This window comes from Micromesistius poutassou, assembly GCF_964030765.1.
Source record: "Micromesistius poutassou genome assembly, chromosome: 14".
In the NCBI taxonomy this organism is placed as follows: Eukaryota; Metazoa; Chordata; class Actinopteri; order Gadiformes; family Gadidae; genus Micromesistius; species Micromesistius poutassou.
In genome coordinates, this window is record NC_140284.1 from 5,628,412 (window position 1) to 5,654,085 (window position 25,674).

General features: G+C 44.2%; 2 protein-coding genes across 4 annotated transcripts; both read right to left on the bottom strand.

The window, feature by feature from the left end:
• Nucleotides 1-1,490: 1,490 nt before the first annotated feature.
• rgcc (regulator of cell cycle) lies at nt 1,491-6,794 on the bottom strand (the record flags this gene model as incomplete). 2 transcript variants are annotated; one of them, XM_084478688.1, is made up of 5 exons in its annotated part: nt 6,655-6,794; nt 6,253-6,426; nt 3,879-3,986; nt 3,519-3,581; nt 1,491-2,458 (listed from the first exon to the last, which is right to left on the bottom strand). In XM_084478688.1, exons 1-5 carry the CDS (start codon nt 6,686-6,688, stop codon nt 2,451-2,453), a joined length of 387 nt encoding a protein of 128 aa, XP_084334814.1. In that variant the 5' UTR covers nt 6,689-6,794. The 2 variants fall into 2 exon arrangements, with proteins under 2 accessions (XP_084334814.1, XP_084334813.1); XM_084478687.1 differs by lacking the exon at nt 1,491-2,458 and having other exon boundaries at nt 3,508-3,581.
• A 1,264-nt stretch (nt 6,795-8,058) lies between these two features.
• On the bottom strand, nt 8,059-24,664 carry f5 (coagulation factor V). Of its 2 annotated transcripts, XM_084478509.1 has the most exons (25): nt 24,346-24,664; nt 23,850-23,932; nt 23,467-23,589; nt 21,855-22,067; nt 21,197-21,358; nt 20,805-21,026; nt 20,442-20,607; nt 20,166-20,346; nt 19,990-20,086; nt 19,538-19,743; nt 19,182-19,329; nt 18,868-19,080; nt 16,454-18,764; nt 15,848-16,016; nt 15,379-15,615; nt 14,988-15,213; nt 14,656-14,835; nt 14,309-14,425; nt 13,826-13,897; nt 13,648-13,733; nt 12,406-12,561; nt 11,120-11,264; nt 10,767-10,918; nt 8,934-9,116; nt 8,059-8,770 (listed from the first exon to the last, which is right to left on the bottom strand). In XM_084478509.1, the coding sequence occupies exons 1-25, from the start codon at nt 24,507-24,509 to the stop codon at nt 8,624-8,626; spliced, it is 6,159 nt and encodes a 2,052-aa protein (XP_084334635.1). In that variant the 5' UTR covers nt 24,510-24,664; the 3' UTR covers nt 8,059-8,623. The 2 variants fall into 2 exon arrangements, with proteins under 2 accessions (XP_084334635.1, XP_084334636.1); XM_084478510.1 differs by lacking the exons at nt 8,059-8,770; nt 8,934-9,116; nt 10,767-10,918; ... (2 more) ...; nt 13,648-13,733; nt 13,826-13,897 and adding an exon at nt 13,947-14,196 and having other exon boundaries at nt 14,289-14,425.
• Between the last annotated feature and the right edge of the window lie 1,010 nt (nt 24,665-25,674).

Below are 25,674 nucleotides of genomic sequence, written 5' to 3' on the forward strand. Positions count from 1 at the left end.
CAGCAGTGGCGTCCATTCTTGGTATGGTGGTGGGGGTCACGTTATGTATCAACATGTTCCCAGAGGGTCTTGCCCAGGGCCCCAGGCCTCTCTGGCAAGTGTCCCTTCCCTCGCCCGCCGTATCTAATCTAGCAATAGCGCTCTGTCACTGGGGAGCACAGCTCTGCAGACAGGTGGGAAATGCCTTGGGATCCAGTGCCAGCGGTTCTGCTCCCAGCCTGGTGCCAACAGGGCTCAAAGGAACAACCCTGGAGATGGATGTCCACGCTAGCTCCCTGCCCTCCGGTTAACATGGACCGACAATTTGTGTTCCTACCCTGTCCGTCTGGCTCCGGGGAGGTGGGCAGGCAGCCCATGGGGGACTGTTGGTGTTTTGTTTCAAACGCTAATGCTTATGGCTAGGGCTACGGGCAAAAGACGAGGTGTCCTACCCCCCACTAAGACTCCCGGATAACGACGCATCTCTCGAGTACGAAAAAGGCGTCCGATTAATAGAAGGTTATACGGTAAATCTTGTCAGTACGGGGTCCTCCTCTCTATCCCACGTCCCTTGTAGGTATTTCTCTACCACTCCGGACAGGAGGGCCTGTTAGGCAGGTTTTAAAGAGCGGGGATCAGAATAGAAATGCCTGGTTACGCTGGGATCCTCCGCTCTATTCCCACCTGCCGCGGGGCCTCCGTGGGACTCACGCGGAAGTGCGTCTGCGTGTTGGCGAGTCACTGACCTTTGACCCACCGGCGGTCAGCTGACCGGGAGGCCGTCTCACTGCCACTAGGGAGACGTCCACCGGACCCACCTGCTGCCGCTGTGCCAGAATGGATTCACTCCCCCCCCCACCAACCCCCCTCCCACCATATCCCTCCACCTCCGAAAATAGACCCTGTCACTGTGTGAGAGTTACACTGAGTTACATAACTCTCTGCTTTGTGGAGTGCGTGATGGATGATGACAGAAGGTCTATGTAGTTTGTTCTGGTTGTATCACAGTGTCTTTGTGTTCTTTTTTGCGTGAATATACGTATTTTGCGCTTTTGGAATGTCAATCCCCATGATGACAATATAATGCACAATTCTATTTCAGTGGTGTTTTCCACTTCCTGTGGACTGTGCATACCGACGGCGTACCATGGAAATGGCCTCATGATTCTGAACCATAGTATTGCTCAGGGGCCATGTCCTGGAATATTACATAATAGTCCATTACTGTAAGCAACATCAGTCATTTACATCACCATTTACTACTACTTTAAACTTTGGATGGAGCCTTAGATACATGAGTGTTTTTATTCCAGTTTCAACAGTGACATTTTATTAAAGCCCCTCCTCTTCCAAGCCTCACTTGATGCCTTGAGACATTCAATGGAAAGCTTTCAGCACCCTGTGTCAGCTCACAATGCATAGCTTCAATAAAGACATAATAAGCCATTGTGTGACCTATTAATATTGCAGTGATGGGTCTGAGCTTCTGGAATGTTGTGTCAGGAAGAACAAGACGAGGCAAGGCGTGGGTGTGTTAAAACAACGCTCCATACTTTAATATGATCTTTGGCAGATATTAGCTATTTTAAGTACATGCTATTGCTTTCCAGCGTTTCATCATCCAGAGCGGTTTAACATTCCAGTAGACATTTGTTAGAAAAAATTAGCTTCACGCCTGTCAATTGGTGTTACAAATGCCAATCAGACCCAAGACGCCCACTTTACTTTTTTATCAAGGCAAATAGACTTTAAAACAGTTATTATGTACATAAAATACAAAAATATATTTCACCAACATAAAAGAATTCTGACGGATAAATATACAATATCCAACTCTATACATTTACAAATATATTTCTTTCCTTTTGTAAAAAAAAAAAGCCGCTATTAAATACTCTTACAACTCAGTTTGGGAGAAAAAAAAAAGGAGTGAAGCCTGACTTCTTTCCTGGCGGGGAAAGCCGAGATTCCAACAGTTAAAGTTTCTAATTCCTCTCCTGCGCGGGAACGGGCTGTGGCTGGGAGTGTTTGGCCCGTCCTCTCCTAGCCTCCATGCTGTGTGTCCGTTAAGCCAAAGGCTGCGCTGCTCTGAAATTCCATGGAAATTCCTAATTTACCCCTGCGTCGTTTCATGTTGGATCCTGTCCCGGGCCGATATAGCGGAGCCATCGGTAGCCTGGCGGTGGACCTGGATCTCCCCTGGGGATTGCTGTAGCCAAGCAGTGGCAGGTGGGGGTTGGGGGGGGGGGGGGGGGGGGTGGGGGTGGGAGAGAGAATAGGGTCCTGATGTTGAGTCGCCTGGGGAGTCCGGCTGTATCTCCAACCGTGGTTGAGGATCAGAGAGCGGGGGAAGAGAGAGAGAGAGAGTGTGGAGGGGGAGGTAGGGCGCTGGGTGTTGTCTTCTGACTCCCTCCATCGCCCCTCCATGGCTTCACTCCAGGAGGGGGGGGGGGGTCCACGGTGTCCCCTCATCACATGCCTGATGAGACAGAGAGACAGACAGGCTGGTGGTTAGCTCTGGGGGGCTCTGAGGGTCCAATTCTCGGGGGGGTGGGGGGGGGCCTATTCTGGGGGTCGCTGGGCGTCGTATTTTATAGGCTAGTCCGCGTAAACACTGGAGACCCCAATAAACACCCCGTTCAGCGCCTCGAGGGGGGGTCCTGGCTGCCTGCCTGCCCAGCTGATCAAATGTCCAGTTTTAACGGGATGCAATGGATATGTACCGCGTGGTGTGACTTGAGCAACACGCGGCGAGGAAAACAGGGGGAAGAAACGCACCCTTGGCCCAGGGAGGGCGTCCAGAGAGAGCACGGCTTGCCCTACACCGTTGATACTTTAAACCACGATTTCGTTTCCATCTCTCACACGCAGTGTAAAATCCCTACCGCTAAAAGCCGTGAGGCAGTGAGGCGCACTCCAAGACAAATAGAGGAGGCTCCTTCTGGTCCGTTAGCCAGGTGGCGACACAGCGTTTGCCACGGTTACATTGTGCAATATCTCTACAGCACTTTCTCTCTTTCCTCCCTGTGTGTGTGTGTGTGTGCGTGTGTGTGTGTGTGTGTGTGTGTGTGTTGATGAGTTTGTGTATGTGTGTGTGCACACTGTGTGCCTGCGTGTGATAAGTGATATATGTGTGGCTAGTAGCTACAATTTTTGGAGTCTCACAGGGGGGGGGGGGGAGGCTTCTGAGATGAGTGACAGTTGAAACAGGATATGCACCAGTGGAACGCCGTAGCCCCCGCCTCCCCCTCCCCCTCCCCCTAGGAACCCTACCCCCTTCTAGGAAACTAGCGGGAGTTACTCTCCTGTGTGGCTCCATTAGTGAGTCGTTAGCATAGCTGACACACGCGCACACGCACACGCACACACCCACACACACACACACACACACACACACACACACACACACATACACGCACACACACACACAGTCGGGGCTCTTTCTAAACTGATCCCTGGTAGGATGAGAGGGATGCTGGCCAGCACCCTGGGCACAGATCTGGCATGTGGTTTGACAGCGTGACTGAGTTAACACTTACTCGCTAATGTCTTGTCGAGGTCGGCGATGAAATCCTCCAGTTCTTTGGTGTCGCCCAGTTTGGCTGTAAAGACAGGGAGGAAGAGGGGAAGAGTTTAGTATTGGACCATTGGTAGTGTTGACAATTCGTTTTTGGCATGTAGGTGGTCCTCTCTGCTAAATCTTTCAGTAAGCTATGCTGACAATGGCTTCCTTGACCGCAGTAGTGTTATATTCAACTTTTCTCTTCAGGGGATTTAAAGAGGATATATTTTCATGTGGAAAGAGTTTTTGTGAATGTGTGTGTGTGTGTGGGGGGGGGGGGGGGGGTGGGGAGATGGGGTGTATGTGTATGTATGTGTGTGAGCTGAGGGCGGCTCACCTTTGGGTGACAGGAGGGGAGGTGAGCTCGTGGCAGGTGACATCACAGTGGGGGAGTTGAGTCTCTCATCGCTGAAGCTGAAGCTGTTTCTGTTCAGTGGCTCCGCACCTGAGAGATGATAAGAGAGAGAGAGAGAGAGAGAGAGAGAGAGAGAGAGAGAGAAAATGGTGGAAAGATTATTAATAACTGTTCATATGTCCCAAAAAGCCTCAAGGCCAATTTAAAAAGGAAAACAAACACACACTCCCACACACAAACACACGCATACACACAAACACACACCCTGGTTTCTGACATGTGTCAGTGGAACAGCATGCAATCAACGCATTCTCATATGATGACAGGCCTTTTAAAAAGCTGACCCACAAGTGCCTATTTGAATGGGAACTTGGCAGGCTTTGTGGTGGTAAAACCTCATACTCAGAGCCTCCGTCTCCCCACACGCTCTTCGCGGTAGATGAAATATCTACCGTGGGACGTTATTTTAAATCAAACTATATCCCCTCTTCAGAGCGATTTCTGACACATTTATCGACACATACTTTCCCAAAAGTACAAAAACCTCTGAGCCACTAAAAAACATCTTACATAAGTGATGCGATGGTCTCTGTAATCCCAAGTTCTCTGTTTTCTTCAGAAGACGAAAAGAAGTATTATATGCAATGGTATTTTTCAGGTGCTGTGCTTTCAAGACCACGGTTTACATTCCGTTCTGCGCGTCAGACTTTACATCTCGTCTGTCCGACTGCGTTTCTTCACACTTCAGTCTCCCCTGGCGCTGCCCTTTCACCCGCTGCACGCTAGCTGGTCAGATTATGCTAAGGAGACGCCGCAGACCTCCTTGCCAGCGCCGCTATCTGTGTCCGGTGAAGTGAGTGTGTGTAAATGGATTAGGGAGCTCCCTAGCCTCACGCTCTGCCTCCTTTGAAAGGGGGGGGGGGGGGGGCTCCGCTGGACCCTGACCATGTGTCACACATGTCAGAGACCTTACACACACACGCACACACACACACACACACCCTGAACAACACCCAGATTCGCCAGAGGTTGAAGTTCAACGCATTTAGCTAATTGTCCTCTTGATCTTGCTCTTTTTTCCTCTCAGTCTCTTTCCCCATTTTTTCCCCCCTTTCTGTCTCTTTCAAACGCACACTCAATAACACACACACACACACACACACTCACACTCACACACACACACACGCAGGAAGCCTAGGGTTGCGCCTCGGAGACCCTGCACAGTGTGCCTCCTTTTTAATCCGTGACTCTGGCGCTCCATCCGTCAGGCCTCCACACAATGGGCCCCCCTCTGCATGGGGCGCCGCACCCCACTTCAAAAGACTGCCATGGAGAGCACACCGGCCCCATAGGAATCTGATGCACTCTGGCCCATCAACAACCCCATCAACAACCCCATTACGCCCCCGCCCCCCCCCCCCCCCCCCCCCCCCCCCCCCCCCCACACACACACACACACATCAGCCAACGCGCAGCCGTTCCCCCGAGCAGTCCAAAGCCTGGTCATTACGCATTAAGGGAAACTGGGGACCTTGCTAATCGCGCCGGTATTCCTGGTGTTATGAGTGTGAGAACCCTACATTTTACATTTCCGTGGTTTGATGTGTGTATGCAGCAGTGGGCGAGAAGAGGCCAGCAGTTATATGTATATTTTTCTCCATTCCTTTTTTTTTTTCTTTTCTTTTTTTTTCTTTAAAACTGTTCCCCAGACTGGCTGCAGCTCCTTTCCCATCGCTGGTTGGAAACCCTGACGCACACACGCTTCACGTGGCTGCGAAATCACATCACTTTTCTGTAACGTTGATGGCAAAAAAATGAGCAAAGCAGGGCAGGAGTGGCCGCTGCTGATGTGGCTCCATGGACGGGCGGTGAATGGTAATGAGGAGCCCAGAAGAGCCTACAGCAGCAGCATTCAGTCTCTCGTCATAACAATGCAACTGTAGGCGGCAGGCTTAAACAGTAGCTTTAATCTACCAAGATCTCTGGACCCAAGTCAAGGAACTCTCCACCCTCAACCCCGCCCCACTCCGTGACTCTCTTTACGTGTGTGTGTGCGTGTGCGTGTGTGTGTGTGTGGGTGGGTGTGTGTGTGTGTGTGTGTGTGTGTGTGTGTGTGTGTGTGTGTGTGTGTGTGTGTGTGTGTGTGTGTGTGCGTGTGTGAGAGACAACAGCCCAAAATCATATTATTTTAATATAGAATATGATATTTCTATCCATTCACCTTCACAGCTAACTCCTGCTATCACAATAAGCCACAAAAAAACAAAATAACAATACATGTAGCACATTATCTAAGAGTGGGTCTGTGTCGACAACAACAATCAATCTCAAAGACCCATTGAGGGATCGGACGTACTTTCTGAGTCGCTGAAGCCGCTGTCACTGACGCTGGCGCTGCTGCGTCTCTTCATGGTCTTCAGGTGCTCGTCGTATCTGAAGTGACGTTTCTCCAGGGGCGACGAGAAGTCCTCCATCACCGCGTCGAACTCACACAGCACGTCATTAAGGTCTTCCTCGTCCACAAAAGTCGCTGCAAAAATTATGAAAAAGGTTAGAATGTTAGAAGCTAATTAAAACAAAAATAATGTGTTGGGGAATTTCAAGAGCTCATTCTAAATTGCCAAAAACAGTTAGGCTCTACCATATAAAGTACACCTACAGAAGCCTTATATTTTAGCAATAATAAATAAATAATATTATTGACCTATAAACAAGTTTTGAAGTAGTGTAGGCTTAGAAAAACAATATGTAAACTTACATTTGACCTGAGTATTCAATTTTGGAGACTTCATGGTTCTTGTTGATGGGATTTGAATTGCTGGATTATCCGGTCCAAAGGAAGAAGGTTTTATAGGATCCACTTGGTCTATCTCGCGCTACCTGGTTAGTGTCGCTACTCCTGTCCTGTTCTGAAGGGTCCCGCGCCGAGAAGTGCCTTTTCAATCTCCAGAGCACTTAGGGGGCGGTGACAAGGAGAGGGAGGGAGGGGAGAGGGAGGGAGAGAGGGAGAGAGGCAGGAGAGAGAGAAAGAGAGCTATAAGCTACGGGGCTAGAGTTACATTCGCTGGCGTCATCATCATCCAAAAAATTGTTTGTAAACAACAACTTGTTATTTGGTACGCTGTGAAATGACGCAGATTGGCTTGTGATTGTAATATTTTGCGATGGTCAACTTTTTTACAGAATTGTATTGACCTGTTGGTGTGTGTATGATATATGGATAAAATAAAGCGTGACCTATATGTAATAAGGCCCATAGAGAAGTAAGCACTGGATGTCATAAGTATATTTTAAGAAAGGCAATATTTTGGGTTTAGCGCGTTTGGAGCCTAGACATGTTATTCCGGTCTTGTGTCCTTCTCTTGCGAGGTAACAGCGACATCTGGCGGTATAAATGACGATGTAATTATTTTTGGGTGTACAAGACCCCAAAATAATGTAATTTATGTTCGAACCATTAACCCCTTACCTTTGCCACTATACACTGCTAAACCACACTTTGTAAACAACGAGAGAGGTCTTTCTATGTTGTTCTAATAATTGCACCCCATTTGGCTGATCCATGCCCACCAATAAAACAACGCCCAAATACATGTATTTTCCCAGCAGGAACAGGCATAGGTTTCTGGGAATGGGCTACCCCCCATCCCTACAGGCTACTTATAGGGGGATCAGTAATGCACAGCTCGGCCTCCATGCTGAGACGATCACACCTCCAGTGTCCAATTTAGCAGGAGCAGGCAGATGGACAAACGTGATCCGCGTCTGCAGCTGCAAGTGACTGTTGTCTCTGGAGCCCCAAGGTGTGACTTTATGATGGCTCCCGTCTCAGCAGAGGCGCTAAAGGTGACACCTTGCTAATAGTGGGAGATAGAGATCCAAAGTTCTCTCACACACACACACACACACACACACACACACACCATAATGAGCACAGCAGGGTCCTTACCCCCTCACGTCCTCTCTGCATGTGTGTATGTGTGTGTTTGTTTGTATGTGTCTCTCTCTCTCAAGACTCAAAGGACTCTTTTGACATGCAAAGCGCTGTCTTTCTCTAGAGATCGTAACATAATACAGATATAGGTTGTTACCAATATGACTATCGAAATTTATTTTTTATAAAGATTGTTGAAAGGAGAAATAGAATAATAGGACGATTCAAAACTGTTGAGACCAACATTTATACATTCATCCATATATTCCTTCATATGCTTTCATCATACAAACAACTCTCCATGCCAAGTGTTGCAGTTGATTAACAGCATTAAGTGAGTAGGTTGCAACATTATAAACTTACATAAATCTTAAGGTCATAAACCATATATATTTATGCATGGCTTTGGTGATGCTTTCAATATCATCAGTAACAGGACATCAATACATTCACTTTTTGGCTACTTAGTACTTTTCATACGACAAATTTTATTCCATAGAAATGCTGTCAGGATTTAACACCTAAACAACATCCACTTTAAAACAGGAAGTCTTGTTGTGTTGTTTATTGGGTTTAGTTAACTGAACGCAGAAGTGTGAATTTCTGGAGGAGATGAAGTGGCTAGATTCTCCTGCTCCTATACATGACTCTATTGGCATGTTGTTTGACTCCCAGCTGAAAGTTTCTTCGTCTGGTCCAAAGTCCCATGTCATCGACAAACATGTGTCACACGTTATAGGCATTCATGTTTTCACATTAGGTGCAACAGTAACAGTAACAGACTTTGAGTCTGTTACTCAAAGTCACAGCCGAGCAACTCTATTCGCATGGTGATGGAGCTCTTCCAGCTGGTGGGAATGACCCGGATGAACCGGGAGAAGATGGGTGGGTAGATGTAGTTCCTCACAGGGCCATTGTTATCCGTGTTCCCAATAAACCTCTGGACCCAGAGGAAAAGAAGAATGAAGAAAGGAAAAAGTTTAGAATCAAAATGTTTTCTACGAGGAGACCTTCAATCAGAAATCACAATTAATCACAGAAAACACTGGTTTGTGTGCCTTAACAACACTGTTATAAAAAATGGCATTTCCATTAGAACCTACCCTCGATGTGTATTCCTCGTCGTCTGTGTATTGCGTCCAGCGTTCGCCGTCGTCACTGTATTCCAGGGTATAGGAGATGACATACATCTCTTTGCCCATAGATTTGGCTCCCTGCGTTATGATGCCTGTGATCTTCTTGACCTGGGTCAATTCTATCTTAAGCCACTGGTTCATGTCCGAAATCTGGAGCCAAAAATACATGAAAGAAGTATTATTACTAGGGGTGTTTTTTAGTGGTGGCTCGTTCGCAAACTAATCAGTTTGAACGAACGACTCTTTAAAATGAACGAACCGACCTGATTCGCCGTTCTCGTTCGACTCGTTCATCGTCCTTCGTCTGATTCGTTCACCGAGACTCGACTCCCAGCTCCACCCACTAGTCGCTGACTCGCGAATCGCTGTTCGTTCACTGACTGTGTTTAGCGGTGAAGACTTGAGGACTGAGAAGTCACGAGAGCCAGCCGGGCAAGAACATGCCGATTCCGAACATGAAGCGCTCCTCAGTTAAAAGGAACTTAGTTAATGTTGTGTTGATTGATGACCGTTTGCACCATTGCACGATTGTGATTCGTTTGAGAATGAGAACGAGGGAGGAGCTGTGTCTGACCGACTCGGCTGAGAACTGTGCATTCGCGATTCGTTTGAACGAGAATGAGGGAGGAGCCGAGTCTGACCGACTCAGTAGCCGTTTCTCAATACCAAGTACACGGCCTACGTTCTCGTGGACTTGGAAGTACGTACTTGGCAAGTCCGGACTTTCAAGTACAGACTTCCGAGAACGCGAGTACGCACCTGCAATTGGAACAGCAGCGGACTCGATGATGCATTCTGGGATATTTAACGGTCCCAAGTCCACACGAGTCACCTCCGATGCATCCTCGGTAGAACGGCCTCATCGAGAACGCATCGAGAACACTTCCGGGTTTTACGACAGTACTCGCGTTCTCGCGTACTTGGAATTGGAACAGTGCTTGGGCTACCACTGATGACGTTTATCGAGAACGCAAGTACACGAGAACACACGAGAACGCGAATTGAGAAACGGCTAGTGACTGAGAATCATGATTCACTGCTACCGGAAATGCGAACAAATGAACGAACGAATGAACGAACGAACGACTCTTCTTGGCGAACTGACATACGCAAACTGATTTATTCAAACAAATCATGAAATCCACCACTATTGTTTTTCGAGCAATCGCAGAGAGCAGATCGCTATTTCGAGCAATCTGATTTGTCGAAAAAAACACTTTATTTCGAGCGATCTGATTGGTTGAAAAATATAATTAATCGAAAAAAAATCAATTTATATTGAGCGATCTGATTGGTCGAAAAAAAACACTTTATTTCGAGCGATCTGATTGGTCGAATAATATAAAAATCAGTACATAGTGCCTATTGGAGATTCAGTCTGTTGTAACCAGACTCACTGCAGAACCTTCTACAGAGGACACAGGTCTCCTGTGATTTCATGGGGTTAGCATATTATTGGTATCATATGGTATAATATGAGACACTTTGAAAGGCCTCATAACACCAAGATCATCAAATCTGTAATTCAGCCAAAAGATCAACACCAACCAGGATTAAAAAGTATGATTGGCTTACGGTAAATATTTGACTGATTATGTATTTATTTATTGTTATTAATTTGTGCAGACATTAGAGTTTATTCATTAATAAATTAGTACAATAAATTAATACATTTTTACAATTAAATAAATAAATTAGCTTTCTACTGGTGTTATTGCCGTAATAGTGTTGATAAGTGTTGATTTATTGCTGGTATTTTCAGTGTTTATTGAGTGTATTTATCAGTACTATCATCTGTACCATAGCCTGCCAGGCGTTGACTGTTCCCTGTAAGTTGAGGCGAGCGAGAGATGGTTTCCAGGGACCACCAAACCAGCTGGTGGCTGTGGAGCTGGCTGTGATCTGATGGTCCTTAATCAGTCCGTCCTCAATACCCAGAGGCACAGAGCAACCTGCAACACGGGGCTGGGGTTAGTCAATACTCACATGTTTTCCTCTTCTGACAAACTCTATTCCACTCTCTCCACTATCCAGTATACTATCACATACCTCCATCAAAGGCATACATCAACATTTTTATCAATATAAGTGATGTTTTTGTATGCATCATTACATTTGTATACATACAGACATTTGTATTGATATCTTCTCACCATCAAGCTCACAACCGTACATCTCCATGCGGACTGTGGCTGTATTATACCACTGGTTTGGGTGGAATCTAACAAAGCGTCCAATCAAAGGAGGGAACAGTATTTGCTTTTCCACACTATTAGCATCGTTGTTTCCTGGGAAACTCTTCAAAATGGACGGACAGCAGAAAGAAAAAGGACAGAGACAGAGAAACAGTTAGCAAGAGACAGACAAAAGTTAAGATTAAAGATTAAGTTTTAGTCCTAAGTACTTTTACTGTACTAAATAGAATAATCATTGGGTACCATGCTGTACCGTTCTGCATCTTTGTAAATAAAGACAAAATCAAGCATAATCAAGCAAAAAACACAAACATAACCAAAACTCAGGGACAGCTATAGGGACGGCTATTAATGTTTCTGATTTGTACAGTTGTTAGGGCTGTGGCCGTACCCAGCAGATGCTTTGCTCTGTCTCCCCCTCTTGGTGTTTTATTGTCTGTGCAATGGGCAAGGCGTTCCTTTATTTTTCCCCTACTCTACACTTGTTCGACATGCACACCTGCCATCCATCTCCAGTCATCATCCCTGCCGTGTTTAAACCCTGGTTCCTCACCCACTCATCTCCAGATCATGGTTTCAACCTCTGTGGTAGTTAACCATTCTCGGCTTTAGTGAATGTCATATTTCTACGTTTGTTTACCATGTTGTTCGTGTTTATAATCCCTCCTGCGTGCTCTTCTGCCTGCCGACCTGCCTGTAGCACTGCCTGCCTTTCCGTTCATCTTTTTTCCGTCCACCTACCCAGCCCTGCGCTGTCATCCATCCTTGCCTGTCCTACCTCCTGTTCTTTCCCTACTGTTCTCATCCTCTAATAAACCTGTTTTTTTTTGTATCCAACCTCCACTGGCTGCGTCTGCACTTTACCCTGTTCAATCATAAAAGCAGTGATTTCTGATGAGTGGCATAGAGAAACAAGCATCATCTTTATTCTGCATTGTTTCTGTAGTTTAATTGAATGGCTTGGTTTCTCATCATAATCTTTTATATGATAGAGCTAATGTTCATGGAATATTTTGGCTCAGTGGTTAAAGTGTTTGTCATGGTGTTAATAATTCAGACTGCGAAGAGGTTTGGAGAGGTGAGTGTAAGGAACTAACGTCTTCAGGGTACACCTCCATCCCAATGAGTTAAAACGTATCCCGATCCTTGCTGGTTTGAACCCCTGCTGTAGAGGTGTGGTGTCTGGAAACCAGCGCTATACTAGAACCTGTGGCTACTGAGGGCATTCATGGTGCTGCACTGACCTTTCTAAATGTTGGGCTGTCACCCTTGAAGAAGATCCAGCTTCTGCGGTCTGTGCTGTAGGAGATGGTGTAGTTGACCACGTACAGGGAATGAAACATCTGTTTGGCTCCCTGGGTGGCCACCTGGCTTATCACCACTGGCCGCAGGAAATCCACCTGCATCAAGAGGTTAATGAGTCAGATCTTCTCTCTGGCATCACGTACCTTGCGAGCATAGTATACCCTTGAATGGCACAGACTGCTTGTAACTGTTGCAATTATTTTTTATGATTGTATAATTTTTATACAATATATAATCTACTATACTACTATAATAGCAGGCCTGTCGGACAAGGTGCTCCTGTGCATGTGCCAAGCAGCCTGCAGTTCGCCCAGTGCGCATGTGCAAAAACGATTCTGTCGACCAATCAACGGATGGCGTGTGTAGCTCCACCTTTTCGGCACCCTTTCAGACCACTTGGTACCCCAACGGAGGAGTACTGGATATAGGAGTGGCTCAGCGTGCTTAATGCCGGATCCTGCCCAACTTTTTGGCGGTGGAAACGCGGACCGCGCTGCACCTTACCGTATCGAGCCAGACTGCACCGCTTGGTGGAAACGTGCCATCACATAGGCCTACGCGCTGACATACGCAAAAGTTACAAGGCAACGGCAGGATCAAGATAACGGCCCTGCCATCGACACACTCTCCCAGGTAAGTCATTATGTCTATAGAAGACTACACTTTTTTTCTAAACTTTATTTATTCTTTAATATTACTCGCCTCCTTGAGCATCCCGAAATGTCTTGGGATATTGATATTCCCCCTCCCCCCTTCCGACTTTTTTAACGGACAAGGGAAGGTACTATTATTTTGAGGTCTTAGCTAAGTTCAAGCCTTGTTGGGCTGCGACTCTTAAGCAAGCAGCAAGCAAGGACATAGCGTCTTTATGCTGGTCATAACAAACTCAAATGAATGTGTATGGTTATAAGGATATAAGAAAAAAATTAAGATTATTATTTATTTTCTAATGTTTTTATTTTAAGATAGCACATGCTATTTATTTTCCTTTAATACTGTGTGTTTAGTTTTCACAGTGGATAATAGGAGGAAATAAGCCTTCAATAAACAATTTGTAAGAAACCACTCGTGTTTGCCTTTGCTATGAGGGAGTTATACTGCTGCTGAGATACTACAGAGTGTAAACATGTACTGTATTTGTATAAAAAGACACACACACACACACACACACACACACACACCTGAATCCAGCTGTTGTCCTTATCTGTACTCCATGCGTTGTATTTACCCTGGTTATTCAGTCTGGCCAAATGTGGTTCCCAATACCCTTTAAAAGAGAACAGAAATTAGTTTTGGCGATAGTGATACGTGTACTACTCTGTAGCATGTGTGGTTGTGTGTCAAGCCATGACACAATACCTCTAACGTGGTTAGATGTGATCTGGCTGTCTTTCACACTCCCGGACTCGAGACCCAGAGGATTGAAACATTCTGGGGGACACAGACACAAATCTTTGACCATATATTAACATAATGTGTTAAAGGGTCCGGGTCATCATCCATCGTGACAAAAACACCAATATAATTACGCACCTGACACAAGTGCTGTAATCGCAATATAGCACTTTCGTATTGGACTCAATGTGCGACAGTCAGAATGGAACTTGTCGAAAAAAAAAAAGGTGAATCGCTAAACCAAGAACTTTAGAAAATGTCTTATCCCAAAGATGTAATGCTTTTGTTTACATCCGTGGCAGGCGCATTCATGAAAAATACTCCTTTGGTTGAAACTGCATACAAAAGTGATTATGAAAAATTATATTGGAACCAGATGTGAATTGGGGAGAGATGGTTATGATGGTTTGATCCCCCAGACAGATACCGTTGGCGACTGGCTCACACCATTGTCAAGGACCAGGAACAGGGTCTGCATTCCCTTCTGTTGGATGGCGCCCACCTCTGTATCCAGCTGCCACAGACCAGGCTTGGATGGCCACATCTCTAGTGTTGCAAAGCCGCCTGGGAAAGAGCATGGCACTGTGAGAGACTGAGCCCATGGCATAACAGAAATGTCTCAGCATGATGACAAAAATTACAACAAGTTATCGGTATGGCCTGTATTTCATAAACGTATGCATTGCACGCTTTCTCTTGGCATTCTATACCCCTATCACATTCACAATATTTGTTGACACCACTGATAGATCAACATTGCACCCTTTAATAGAGCATGAGCAGTGACTACTGACCAGGCAGCAGTGGGTACACAGCCTGCCGGTAGCTGTTAGTGTTCATTTGGGTGAAGGTCTGTCCGTGGAAGTGGACAGAGTGAACATCCTTGGGAGAACCCATGTTGATCAGGTGCCAGCATGCCAGCTGCTTGGTGTAAAGCCGTAGTCCCTTCAGGCTGAATATGATGCCGTTGATGGCTGTGGGGCACAATGTTCTCATAAATATGGTAATGATGAGTATCCTTACCAGGATGTTCTTCCTAGGTTTAGGAAGAACAATCAAACTGATTGTACTGGGTACAATGGTACTAGCGTTAATCTGATAATCTGAGTCAAACATGGCTCCTTACAATGAAACTTAAGCTTCTCTTTGAGGTTTGGATCCAATGTTCTTCCACCTACTCGACCCTTCCTCCTCCTCCTCATCTCAGAATTCTTCTCATAGTACCAGCTCTGAGACTCATCAAAGGTCATGAACAGGAGCACAAACTCCCTCGTATCGACCAGCTTGGTGTTCAGGGTATCTTTCCGACAGACCAGCAGAGGCCCAATTAAACCAGAGTGGAGATCTCTTTCCTAGAAGAAATCATATTGTCCATCATATTACGATTTTAAAGGTTGCATTGGCATATAATGGAGTAATACATCAAAAGCTTTGTGTTGCCTCAGAGATTATATTTGGAATGGAATATATTTGGAATACTGCCCAAGAACTGACCAAGGATATTTAATTGCACTTACAGGATTGACACCTGAGTAGTATGCCCAGGTACGGCAGGAGGACTCGCCTGGCAATGGACCCGCCGTTTCACGCACCTCCCACAAGTATGTGAAGGTGGTGTTGGGCTGAACCTCATTGTCATACTTATACCAGTATTTGGAATCATCCTCATAGGACAACCCCTCCGTTCGCTTGGTATAGAATACTCCATTTGGGTGCATGGAGTATGGACGGCTGGCCCTGTTCCTGAACACTATCTACAAGCAAGGGGTTATGTGAAAGGTGAGAATAGAGGCGATATTACACTTTGATTGATTTAGAAAACAGTTTACCCACGTCTTGTACAATTTAGGCTTGTCATCTACGAAAACTACGAAAGCTTAAAACATGGAAATCCTACAATATGTGATCTCCAAAGATAATTTTTATGTGTTATAAATGTTTAAGGTCTGGACTTGAATAGTGGCAGGCGGGAGCTGCTATTCTTACCATAATGCTCTGTCCAACCTCTGCCTTGATAAGTGGCCCAAGGATGCCCAAATGCTCTTCCATCTCACCACGAAGGTTTGGGGTACTGAACGTACTGTCCATGTACTCCCTGAACACCACCTTGGTGAACTTTGTCTCCCGCCTTGCTTGAAGTGTCTTTTCTGGCCTCCTACGAAAACAACAGGGTAAATATTTTTCCGGTCTCTTTAAAGTCACAATGTGTAAGAAAGAGCCCCACCAAGTTAGTCTGTGCGAGACGTTAAGAATTAAAAAAACTCAATAGCAGTGTTTTGTCTACTCTAACTGGCAGTGTAACTGTCACTCAAACTATCATAGCTTGGCGGCCTGGGTGGCATGACTGGGAGTGTTTTTTTTTAACAGTTCTTGTTAACAAAGAGAGAGGTACAGCATTTTCTATTTGAAGAGTATATAAGTTATAGGATGTGATTTTATTGATAACATTATTGAAATCACTATCGAACAGCATTGACTACAGATATGTTGGGTTATTTTTAGCTACGAACTAGGTGAAAGTTACACATTTCAACTTTAAAACATCTGTGCAAAATGTTTGTCCTTCTGTCAATGAAATAACTTTGTACTCACTTCTGTCCATAACCAGCATAGTCCCACTCCACCTCCTCAGCGGATATGAAATACGTCCTCACATTCTCGCCCATAGTTTTGAGGTAGTACTTGGTGACTTCATCCAGAGTGAAACTCTGCATGTCATCTGTGCTGCCATAGGGGTCTTTATAGGATACATATTCATACTCGTCTTGCTTGAAATCACTATGGACGTCATCCAGATTGTCTCGATCCTCACTGGGAACATACAGCTCATAGTCGCTCCAGTCCGGCCGGGGCACACCGATGACCACCGGCACGTTGATCAGATCCTCTGTGCTAGAGACGGGCTGTATCTGCGGCGCATTGGGTCGCATCCCGCGGGGGGACATTCCCGGGTTGAATCCCAGAGGAGAGACTGGCCGGCCACTCCTGGGCTGGGGCTTGAATTCCTTCCTCTTCTTAGTTTTCATGCTCCGGCCTTTCTGCGGCACTTGGCGCACCTTCTTCGTCTTTGGCTTCTTTATTGGGGTTGGGGTCGTTTGAGGGGCATTGTTACGGAGATACTTGACATGTTCATAAGGGATCTCCAAAGGGACAGTTTGGTGTGTGCTATCATAGGTCCAGTTGTATCCCTGTGGGTCTAAGCGACTAGTTCTGATGGCATTTGAACTGTGGTTTTGAAGGTAGATTACGATTTCCTCAGAGCTTACTGAGTCGCTCAGATCCTCAGAGCTGGTTTCTGGCAACAGGTTACTTCTATGTGCTGGGGAGCCAGAGATTGAACTCTCATTGAGGAAACTTTCCACTGAAGATGATGAAGATGAATTGAACTCGTCAAGGAAGGTAATTAAACTTTTGCTATGGTTAGAGCTCATTTGCTCTGCTGAATGATATATTGATGTATTTATTTTGTCATTATGTGAGGTAAAATTTTTAGTCATGTTATTTGAATCATTTTCAAATTTTAAACCATCATCAATGGAATTTTCTGGAGTTGTTTCATTTCCAAAGGAATATGTTTGATTTCTGTTCTCTGTCTTGGTCACTGTGTTCAGTGAGTCGTTTGTCTTGGTCATATTCATGATATTCTCAACCTTTATTCTGGTTTGGTTATGCATTTCGTCACTGGTGGCCTCCTCACTAACACTGGACAAAATATCCTTTGTTAACTGTGTCACTTTATAAAATGTTTCTGTGTCATTGATAGAAGATGCATTGATCCCTGGCAAGACTGTAGCATTGATGCCATCTCCAAAAGGCCCCTGGTGACCACCTAGCTGTATCTCAGATTCATTATTCAAGGCAGACCATGGCTGGTCCTCTATGTCCAGCCGAACCATTTCATTTGTACTATTAGAAGTGGGACCTTGAGGGGGTACAACATAATAAAACACTTGATGCATATTCTCTGTCTGAATTATTGAATTATTATTATCTGAATTATTGTTGTCTTTCATTTGTGAGACACTAGCTTGCTCCTTTTTCATTTCATCCTCTGTCTGAATTATGCGTTCAGAGGTCTTGTTTCCCATGGTCTGAGTTGAATTCATTCCCTCAGCTTTAAAAGTGTAACTCACATTTGTTGCTAAGGTCATGGTACTATTGGAAGCCCCAGACATCAAAGGTACGGTGTCATTATTAAGTGTTGCATTTGCTGTCTCAAGAATAAAAGTGCTGTTTATGGGCAAAAGGTTTGTAGGCATACTGTGGTTGGTGGATATGTTGTCTTTCATTTGTGAGACACTAGTGTCAATACTCAGAAAAATGTTCTTGTCTTCAGGACTTGCGCTGCTATTCTTGATCCATGTGGCATTTTCACTCTTGCTTTGATTTAACAGAATAGAAATGGTTAGGTTTGTTTTGTATAACTCTTGCTGAACTGACATTGTCTCATTTTGACTCATTGGAATTGAGTCTGGCTCTTTCGTGATGTTGCTTATCTCCATATCCGTCTTTGTAGTGGTAGATTGGATACCAGAAAAAGGTTTTGAATCTTTCACAGGAACATCAACTGCATCAAAGTCAAGGAAGGAGAAGTCTATCAGCTCGACGTCTGAATCGCTGCTTTGGTTCTTTAGAGATCTAAGGCCTAGTTCGTCTATGTAATTTTCTGTGTAAATATCAATCACTACTTCTTTCTTCTTTTCAACCTCTTGCTTCTTTTTCATTTCATCCTCCTTATCGATTTCGTCCAAAGTGGGGGGTTTCCACACAGAAAATTCCTTGTTTGGCTCGTTGTAGTCATTGTACTCATATTCGTAGTCACGGTAACACTCCACATCTTGGAACCTCACTCGCATGCCCTTGGTTGACCCATGGGAGTTCAGAGTCGCGAGCAGCCAAACCCCTGAATCATCCAGGAGACAAAGACACATTATCTAGTATTATTATCAATCAAACATCAACATGTACAAGGGTTTTTCACAAAATCATAGCGAGCCACAACTGACCAATATTGTCCATGTTCATGAAGATTGTTTCTCCTGTCATAGGGTAGAGTCCGAGGATGTCTTCAGTGCGGTCGTTCACATTAAATGTGTGGCCATAGAAGGTAACAGACTGGATGTAGTCCTGTGCTCCCACACTTGACACATGCCAAGTTGCAATTTCCCCATTACAGAATCCCAAAATTTGACCGCTCTCAAACACATAACCGTTAATCGCTGCGAAGAGAAAAAACGAAAGCTGTATTTGTGTTTGTCAACCAAAATAAAATTGGACACAAAAATGACAGATGGAAGATGTAAATGTTAGAAAAACTCACTATGCATGACATTTGACTTATAAAATTCTGGATCGGCCTTGTTCACAGTTTCTTCCCCACATTTGCTTTGAATGTTGTCATCCAGGTACCAGCTCTTGTTCTCATCAAACACCATGAACATGGCATGCTGCTCCTTGTCTGCTTTAAGCTTTGAACAACACAAAACTCATCTCAACTTTTAAACAACCTTTTCACAGTTTACTTCAGCTGGCCGAGTTTGTGTTTGCCAATAGCGTGCTTAAAGATCCCCGCCTCTAGCGACGTAATTGGTCGATACATGTCCGACCAAACATGTTGGTTTTACACTTTTAATATGTTAAGCAAAAGTCTGTTTTGGGAGACTACGGCTGTGTTACCTGTACATTCCTGACATTCAGAGACTGACTCTTGCAGATGAGGAGGGGTCCTATCAGCCCAGAGGCGATGTCCCTGGGTGTATCCACCGCACTGTGGTACAAGTAGGTCAGGCACCGTGCATCTGTATCCAGGGGCTCATCTTCGTCAACCACTTTCCACTCATAGTGATGTGTCTGTCCTGGCTGGACAGCATGGCTCTGATTGCCTTGAAATAAACCAACAAGCTGTTATTGTCTTCTTTTCTTATGGGAACGGGCAGTCCACACCAAGCCAATAAATTGGATTGGTGTCTGCATAGAAAACATATATCCATCATCCGCTAGGATTCTTCTATTCTTCCATTCTATTCTTCTCTGGTCAGATATGAATTTGTTGATATGCTTGTTTATCTTATTGTCATATTATATGATCCATTTTGTTGTTGTCTTGTGACTAGTGTTCTGTTGCAAACCTCCTTCAGGATACGTCGCTCCCTCTTGTGACTTCTCGATCGTCAGCCCATGTGGGTAGATGCTGTAGGGCTTGGACGCCATGTTCTTAAAGACCACCTGTGTAAGATCAAGGGGTCCATATAGTCACTACACTTATCAGTTCAGTCCGGAAGTAGTCAGTAAGTCTGTCTCATACCTTGATGACATCCCTGATCTGTGCCCTGATCACAGGGCCCAAAATGCCGACCTCTGCTTTTCTCTGCTTTTCCTCTGACCTCACAGTGAACGTTTCATCTGTGTACTGTGTGTAGACCGCCTTTTTGTAAGTCCCGCCTATTCTGTGGTTACCCTGTTCAAGGTAATTGACCTTGAAGTCCCTAAAATAAATGAAAGTGAAGAATGGTGCTTGTTAGTAATAGTAAGCACTGTATGTACATTTTTGCAAGAAGCCAACTTTGGAAAGGGTATTAACTCGTCAATGTATGCTGGCATTTTGGGGGCGTAGTTCCACATGATCTCCTCAGCGGCGATGTAGTACGTCCACTCCTTGCTGTGGCGCTGCTGCTCTATGGTCAACCTACGTTGGTTAGCTTGGAAGCCCTTGCAGATCCTCACATCCACAAAGCCATGCATGCCGGCTGCAATACGGACAACAATATAACATTTATTTGTTAATGTATATTGACTGAAGCAGACTGAACTCACAGGGCCATTTCCTGGCCATTTTACTGCCGATTATCAGGTCAGCCTTACCATATATCAAAACATTTACTTAGTAGATGTTTGAATGTCCAGCTCCATAACCACTGGATGAAGGTGGTTTTGGTGAACATACCTTCCATATGGTTGTTGGTCTGTGAGGACAGGAGCCAGCGGCCTGGGTGAACGGCCCTCATGCTGCCAGTGGTGGCCGAGCCGCTTACCAGCCCCACGGTGGACATCTTGTGGCCCCGGTGCTGCAGCACTTGGCCGTTCATGTGCACGGAGAACACCTCCTGCTCGGAGCTCATGCCCACCAGGTGCAGACTCACGGTGCTGTGGGCACAGATGTCGACATCTGGAGAGAAATGTTTGTTATTTATTTATTTGGGTGCGTGTGCGTGTGTGTGTGTCTGTCTGTGCATGTGTTAATAACAAAAATAAACGGTTAAAATGTCTAAACAGAAAATGTGCCAAACAGAAAATATGCAATCTGTTTGCTAACTGACTCATTGACCAATGACTGACCTGGTAGGGAGCCCGCTGCATATCCATTGATAGTATGCGCCATGTGGTTGTTTGGGGAGTAGCCTGCTGGGGTGAACCAGCTCTCTTTCTCGTCAAACACTCCGAACATGAACACATACTCCTGTGGGAAATGCACTTGCTCGCCCAACTCATTTAGACTGCCTGGGATCAGAGAGAGACCGAGATGGAGAGAGATAGTTGAGAGATATCACTGTCAGTGCATATGATCTGTGCACCCTGACTAAGCTCCTCCCCATGCGTTCTCATCTCACAACGGAACGCATGGGACGGGGTGCTTCAAGTGAGCATGACTGGAGAGGGCACGACATCTGAGGAAGTAATTGCCGTTTCAGTAACATGGTTTCAGCTGGGAAAGGGGAGAGAGAGGGAGGGATTTCTGATAAAGGGATATCTGTTTCCATGACAGGTTTTGGAAAAAGAAAATTCCTTTGTTCGTTTCATATTCTACCTGGTAAAGGGACTCTGAAGTGGCCTACACAGCTCAAAGGAAGTATAAGAGAACAGGAATTGCGTTGCAGTAGACTGGGATAGTATTACAATTCTTAACCCTCTCATCTTCCACTCGAACACAGCCACACGTGTGTATTCTGTATTGTGCCGTGTGTCTGAAAAGTCATCGCACAGGGAGAGGGCGTACCTGGCTTGCAAAGCAACAACGTGCCGATGAGGCCACTGTTGTAGTCTTTCACCACGTTCAGGTGAGAGACGTAGGTGTAGGTGAGGCAGGCGGGGTCGTCTTTCTGCGGGGCTACGTCGGAGGTGACCTCCCAGTAATACGTGTGCTCACAACCAGGGCGCACCACATCATCCTCCTTCTCATTCAGAGAGGTGTTGTCAAAATACGAAGCCCCTGCAACAAACAGTTTACAGTCTTATGAAAAGGAAAGGAATTTTTTTTTTAAATATATATTAGGGCTGTCAAACAATTACAAATTTTAACAAGGTTTCTTGAACGGGTTTCTCGACGTCCGTCGGCCAATAAGATCGCGGTTATGCAATTACACTAGTGTGCCGCTACTTGGACTGTCCAATGAAATGGTCTTTGTGCCAACAAATTGTTCAAACAACTGGACATGAAATGTCAAAAAGCCGGCCGGCAGCGGAGGATTTAAGAATGGATTTAAGAATTGGGCGATTGCTGTGGTACACGTACAGGGGCAACACTGTCCTTGCGACTACGGCGATCCATTTAGCAATAACAACAACAAGCAGGAAGACGCAGGAAAAAGCCGGCTTTATAGCGCCTGGTGCAAGGAGAGCGCAAGGAGAGTGTTGCCCCTGTACGTGTACAGCGATTTGATCAGCGGCAGGCTGCGTCTTACTTTAAAGACTACTCCCCCATACGTCAGACACGCCCTCGCCCATCCGTCGACTGACGGAGGTAGTGTGAACGAGGCGTCAGTCATGCTGTTTACGTGACGAGGAATGAACAAAACAGGGCGGGAATGCGTTAAAAAAATGATCGCCGTTAATTCCAGAATTTAATCATCTTACGTTAACGCGTTAGTTTTGACAGCCCTAATATATTGGCTATATATATATATAGTATATAATATATAGGCTATATATATATATATATATATATATATATATAGCCTATATATATATATATATATAGTGAATGACAAAAAAACACATAATTGACTATATTTCTAATGTATATATCAGGCGACATATCATGTTATGTTAGATTATTAACACTGATGATAGTTTTCTTATGCGTGCTGAAAAAAAAAGTCTTATTTTAAAATGTGTGGGAGACTTTGTTTGTGTTTATGCTGTAAACCTGCTTGTATTTTTGGATAGTCATTTGTTTGGATAATAATGTTGAGACCTTCTGTCCTTTTTAATTATCTCTGCTTAAGGCTTGTTTTCTTCAAGTATTCATTTAATTAATTAACTTGTTCCAGAAGAGAACTCGTATGTTTGGTTATTGTTTTCTGTGCGGGGGTCCCAGACTGATTCACATCATTCCACAAGACTTCCTGTTGGACTTCAATACTGTCCCCTGCTGAATCTGCTTGCCTCGGTTAATATTTCAAAACAAGCTAAACACAGCTGTTTGGGTATTACCTAATTTTGTTTGCTTAACATAATGAGTAACAACCAACCAGAACTCTATGAATGTTCCCAATTGATTGTTCATGTATTTGACATTCTTGGGGATAGTGTCTTCAGAACTTGGTTAACACCACATTCAGTGTGGCCGTGATGTGCAAGTACGTCCAGGGGTGACAACAAGCACCCACCCTCTGACTGTTTGACGTAAGCGATTCCATGTGGGTGAAGACTGTAATCCCGGTCCGCCATGTTCCTGAAAGTGACCACAATGGTCTCTCCCTCCTGAGCCCTCAGTGTTGGCCCCAGCAGACCTGTGGAAGATACATTGATTCACAGTCATGTATTCACCTGGATTCATTTGAATTCTCATCATGTCACATGATCCTTTCACAGTATTGAACAATACTTAATCTCTTTTAGTGGGTGAAAACAATATGGCAATTGTCATAATTAATATAAAAATAATAATACCTATCAGGCTAAATTACTTAATAGTAGAAAATTGGGTAAAGGTGTTTGTGAATAAATCTATTTAGAATATTGCAGACTGAATGAGATGAACAGGATTTACCTAGCCATAAGGGATGAGTCTTGGGCTGCTTGAAGTCTTTCTCATACTCCCTAAAGACTACTTTCTTATAGGTGAAATCGGTCCTGGAGCATGGTGGAAAAATAAGTAGAGGAAAGGTCCCTTAAGCATCTTTGTAAGTAGCTTATGCCAAAGCTGAACGTACAATGAGGATCATTTCAATATTATCCAATGATGATTACATACTACAATGTTTTCAACTGATTAGAACAACAGGCACTGGCAGTCAAATACATAAATAACAGCTTCTCTGAAGTTATCCACATGTGGATAACGTCAGTCTCTGCAACATGATTACCCAAGAGGGCCATATGCCATGCCAAAGTTAATAATTCACAAATTCAAAAATGCCAAAAGTCACAAAAGCCAACTTAATAGACAATACCTTTTCCTCATGATTTTATCAGATGAATAAAATGAGCATTACACATCTAACATGAATTAACAGAAGAATAAATCAAGTGGATTAGAGGCATACCCAAGTGAATCCTTGCCCGAGTAGTTCCAGTCAATCTGAACAGCAGCCACATAGTAATGTCTCTCCTTGGGGTTGTCCTGGTCTGCTGGGACATGTGGAAGAATAGCCAGAAGAACCAGGAAAGGCACAAAACACTGGGGTCCAGCCCAGGAGCAAAGCCTCATATCTGAGGGTTGGAATGCCAGATGATAACGCAGTCTGTTCTTCAAGCCAGGAAACTGTATTCTGACACAACGCTCCACACTCTGCTTTATCTGTTACTGACACACATACACAGAATCACAAGCAAACACATATAGACAAGTTGACTCAGTGGGTCCCAGTGCAATGAACTGTGTCTAGATTTTTTTCAACCTGTTAAATGAAAACCATCTGTGTTTTGACTGGGCGTTCCCTTTTCATCATCTATCTTAAAGTACTGTAAAGATGACAATGTTACGAGTAATTATACTTGCCTCAAAATTTCTAGGATGTTTTTTTGCAGATCCTCGAACAATCATAAGAAGAATCATAAGAATCATAAAACTTTATGTTGGCCCCATTAACCTGGATAAATTATTTGTTATAGAAATAAAGTATGATCTGCCTACACAGCTTCAGGAATAGGACTATTCATAAATATACATTATATTTATAAAGATATAGAGACATTGAATACTGCCACACTTTCAGTTTTTTTATTTATAAATGCTTAGAAAATTACTAAGTAATAAAGAAGAATAGGACTACTTGGCCAACATAGATCATGTCCTTATTTGTATGGAAAACCATGAAATGTTGCTACACAAACACATTGCTGTTAAAATATGATTAAATGTATTAATATAATTATATGTTTGAGGTTAAATACTTTTTAAAATAGATGTTGTATCTGAATTTTATCCATAATCTTTAATGCCGCTTGTTATATCCGATTATTCATATGAAGAGTGAAGTGTCTTTTCTGACTGCATGTGTGTGTGTTTGTGTGTGTGTGTGTGTGTGTCTCTTTCTCTCAAGATTCATTCAAAGGATCTTTATTGGCATGAAAAGCTCTCCATAAGACTAACATATGTTTTTGCCAATATGACCATCTAATCGTTTGACACCAACATTTATACATTCATCCATATTCCTTCATAATACAAACTATTTATGCAAAGTGCAGCAGTAAGCGATTAATTTGCAACATTATAAACAATACACAAGAAATACATACATAAATCTTTATATCATAAAAATATATATTTTGAGGTGCGTGGTTTGGGTGATTCTTTCTATATCATCAGTAACCGGGACGTCAATACATCAACATTTTCATATTTTTTGGCTTTGTATAACTTTTCATAT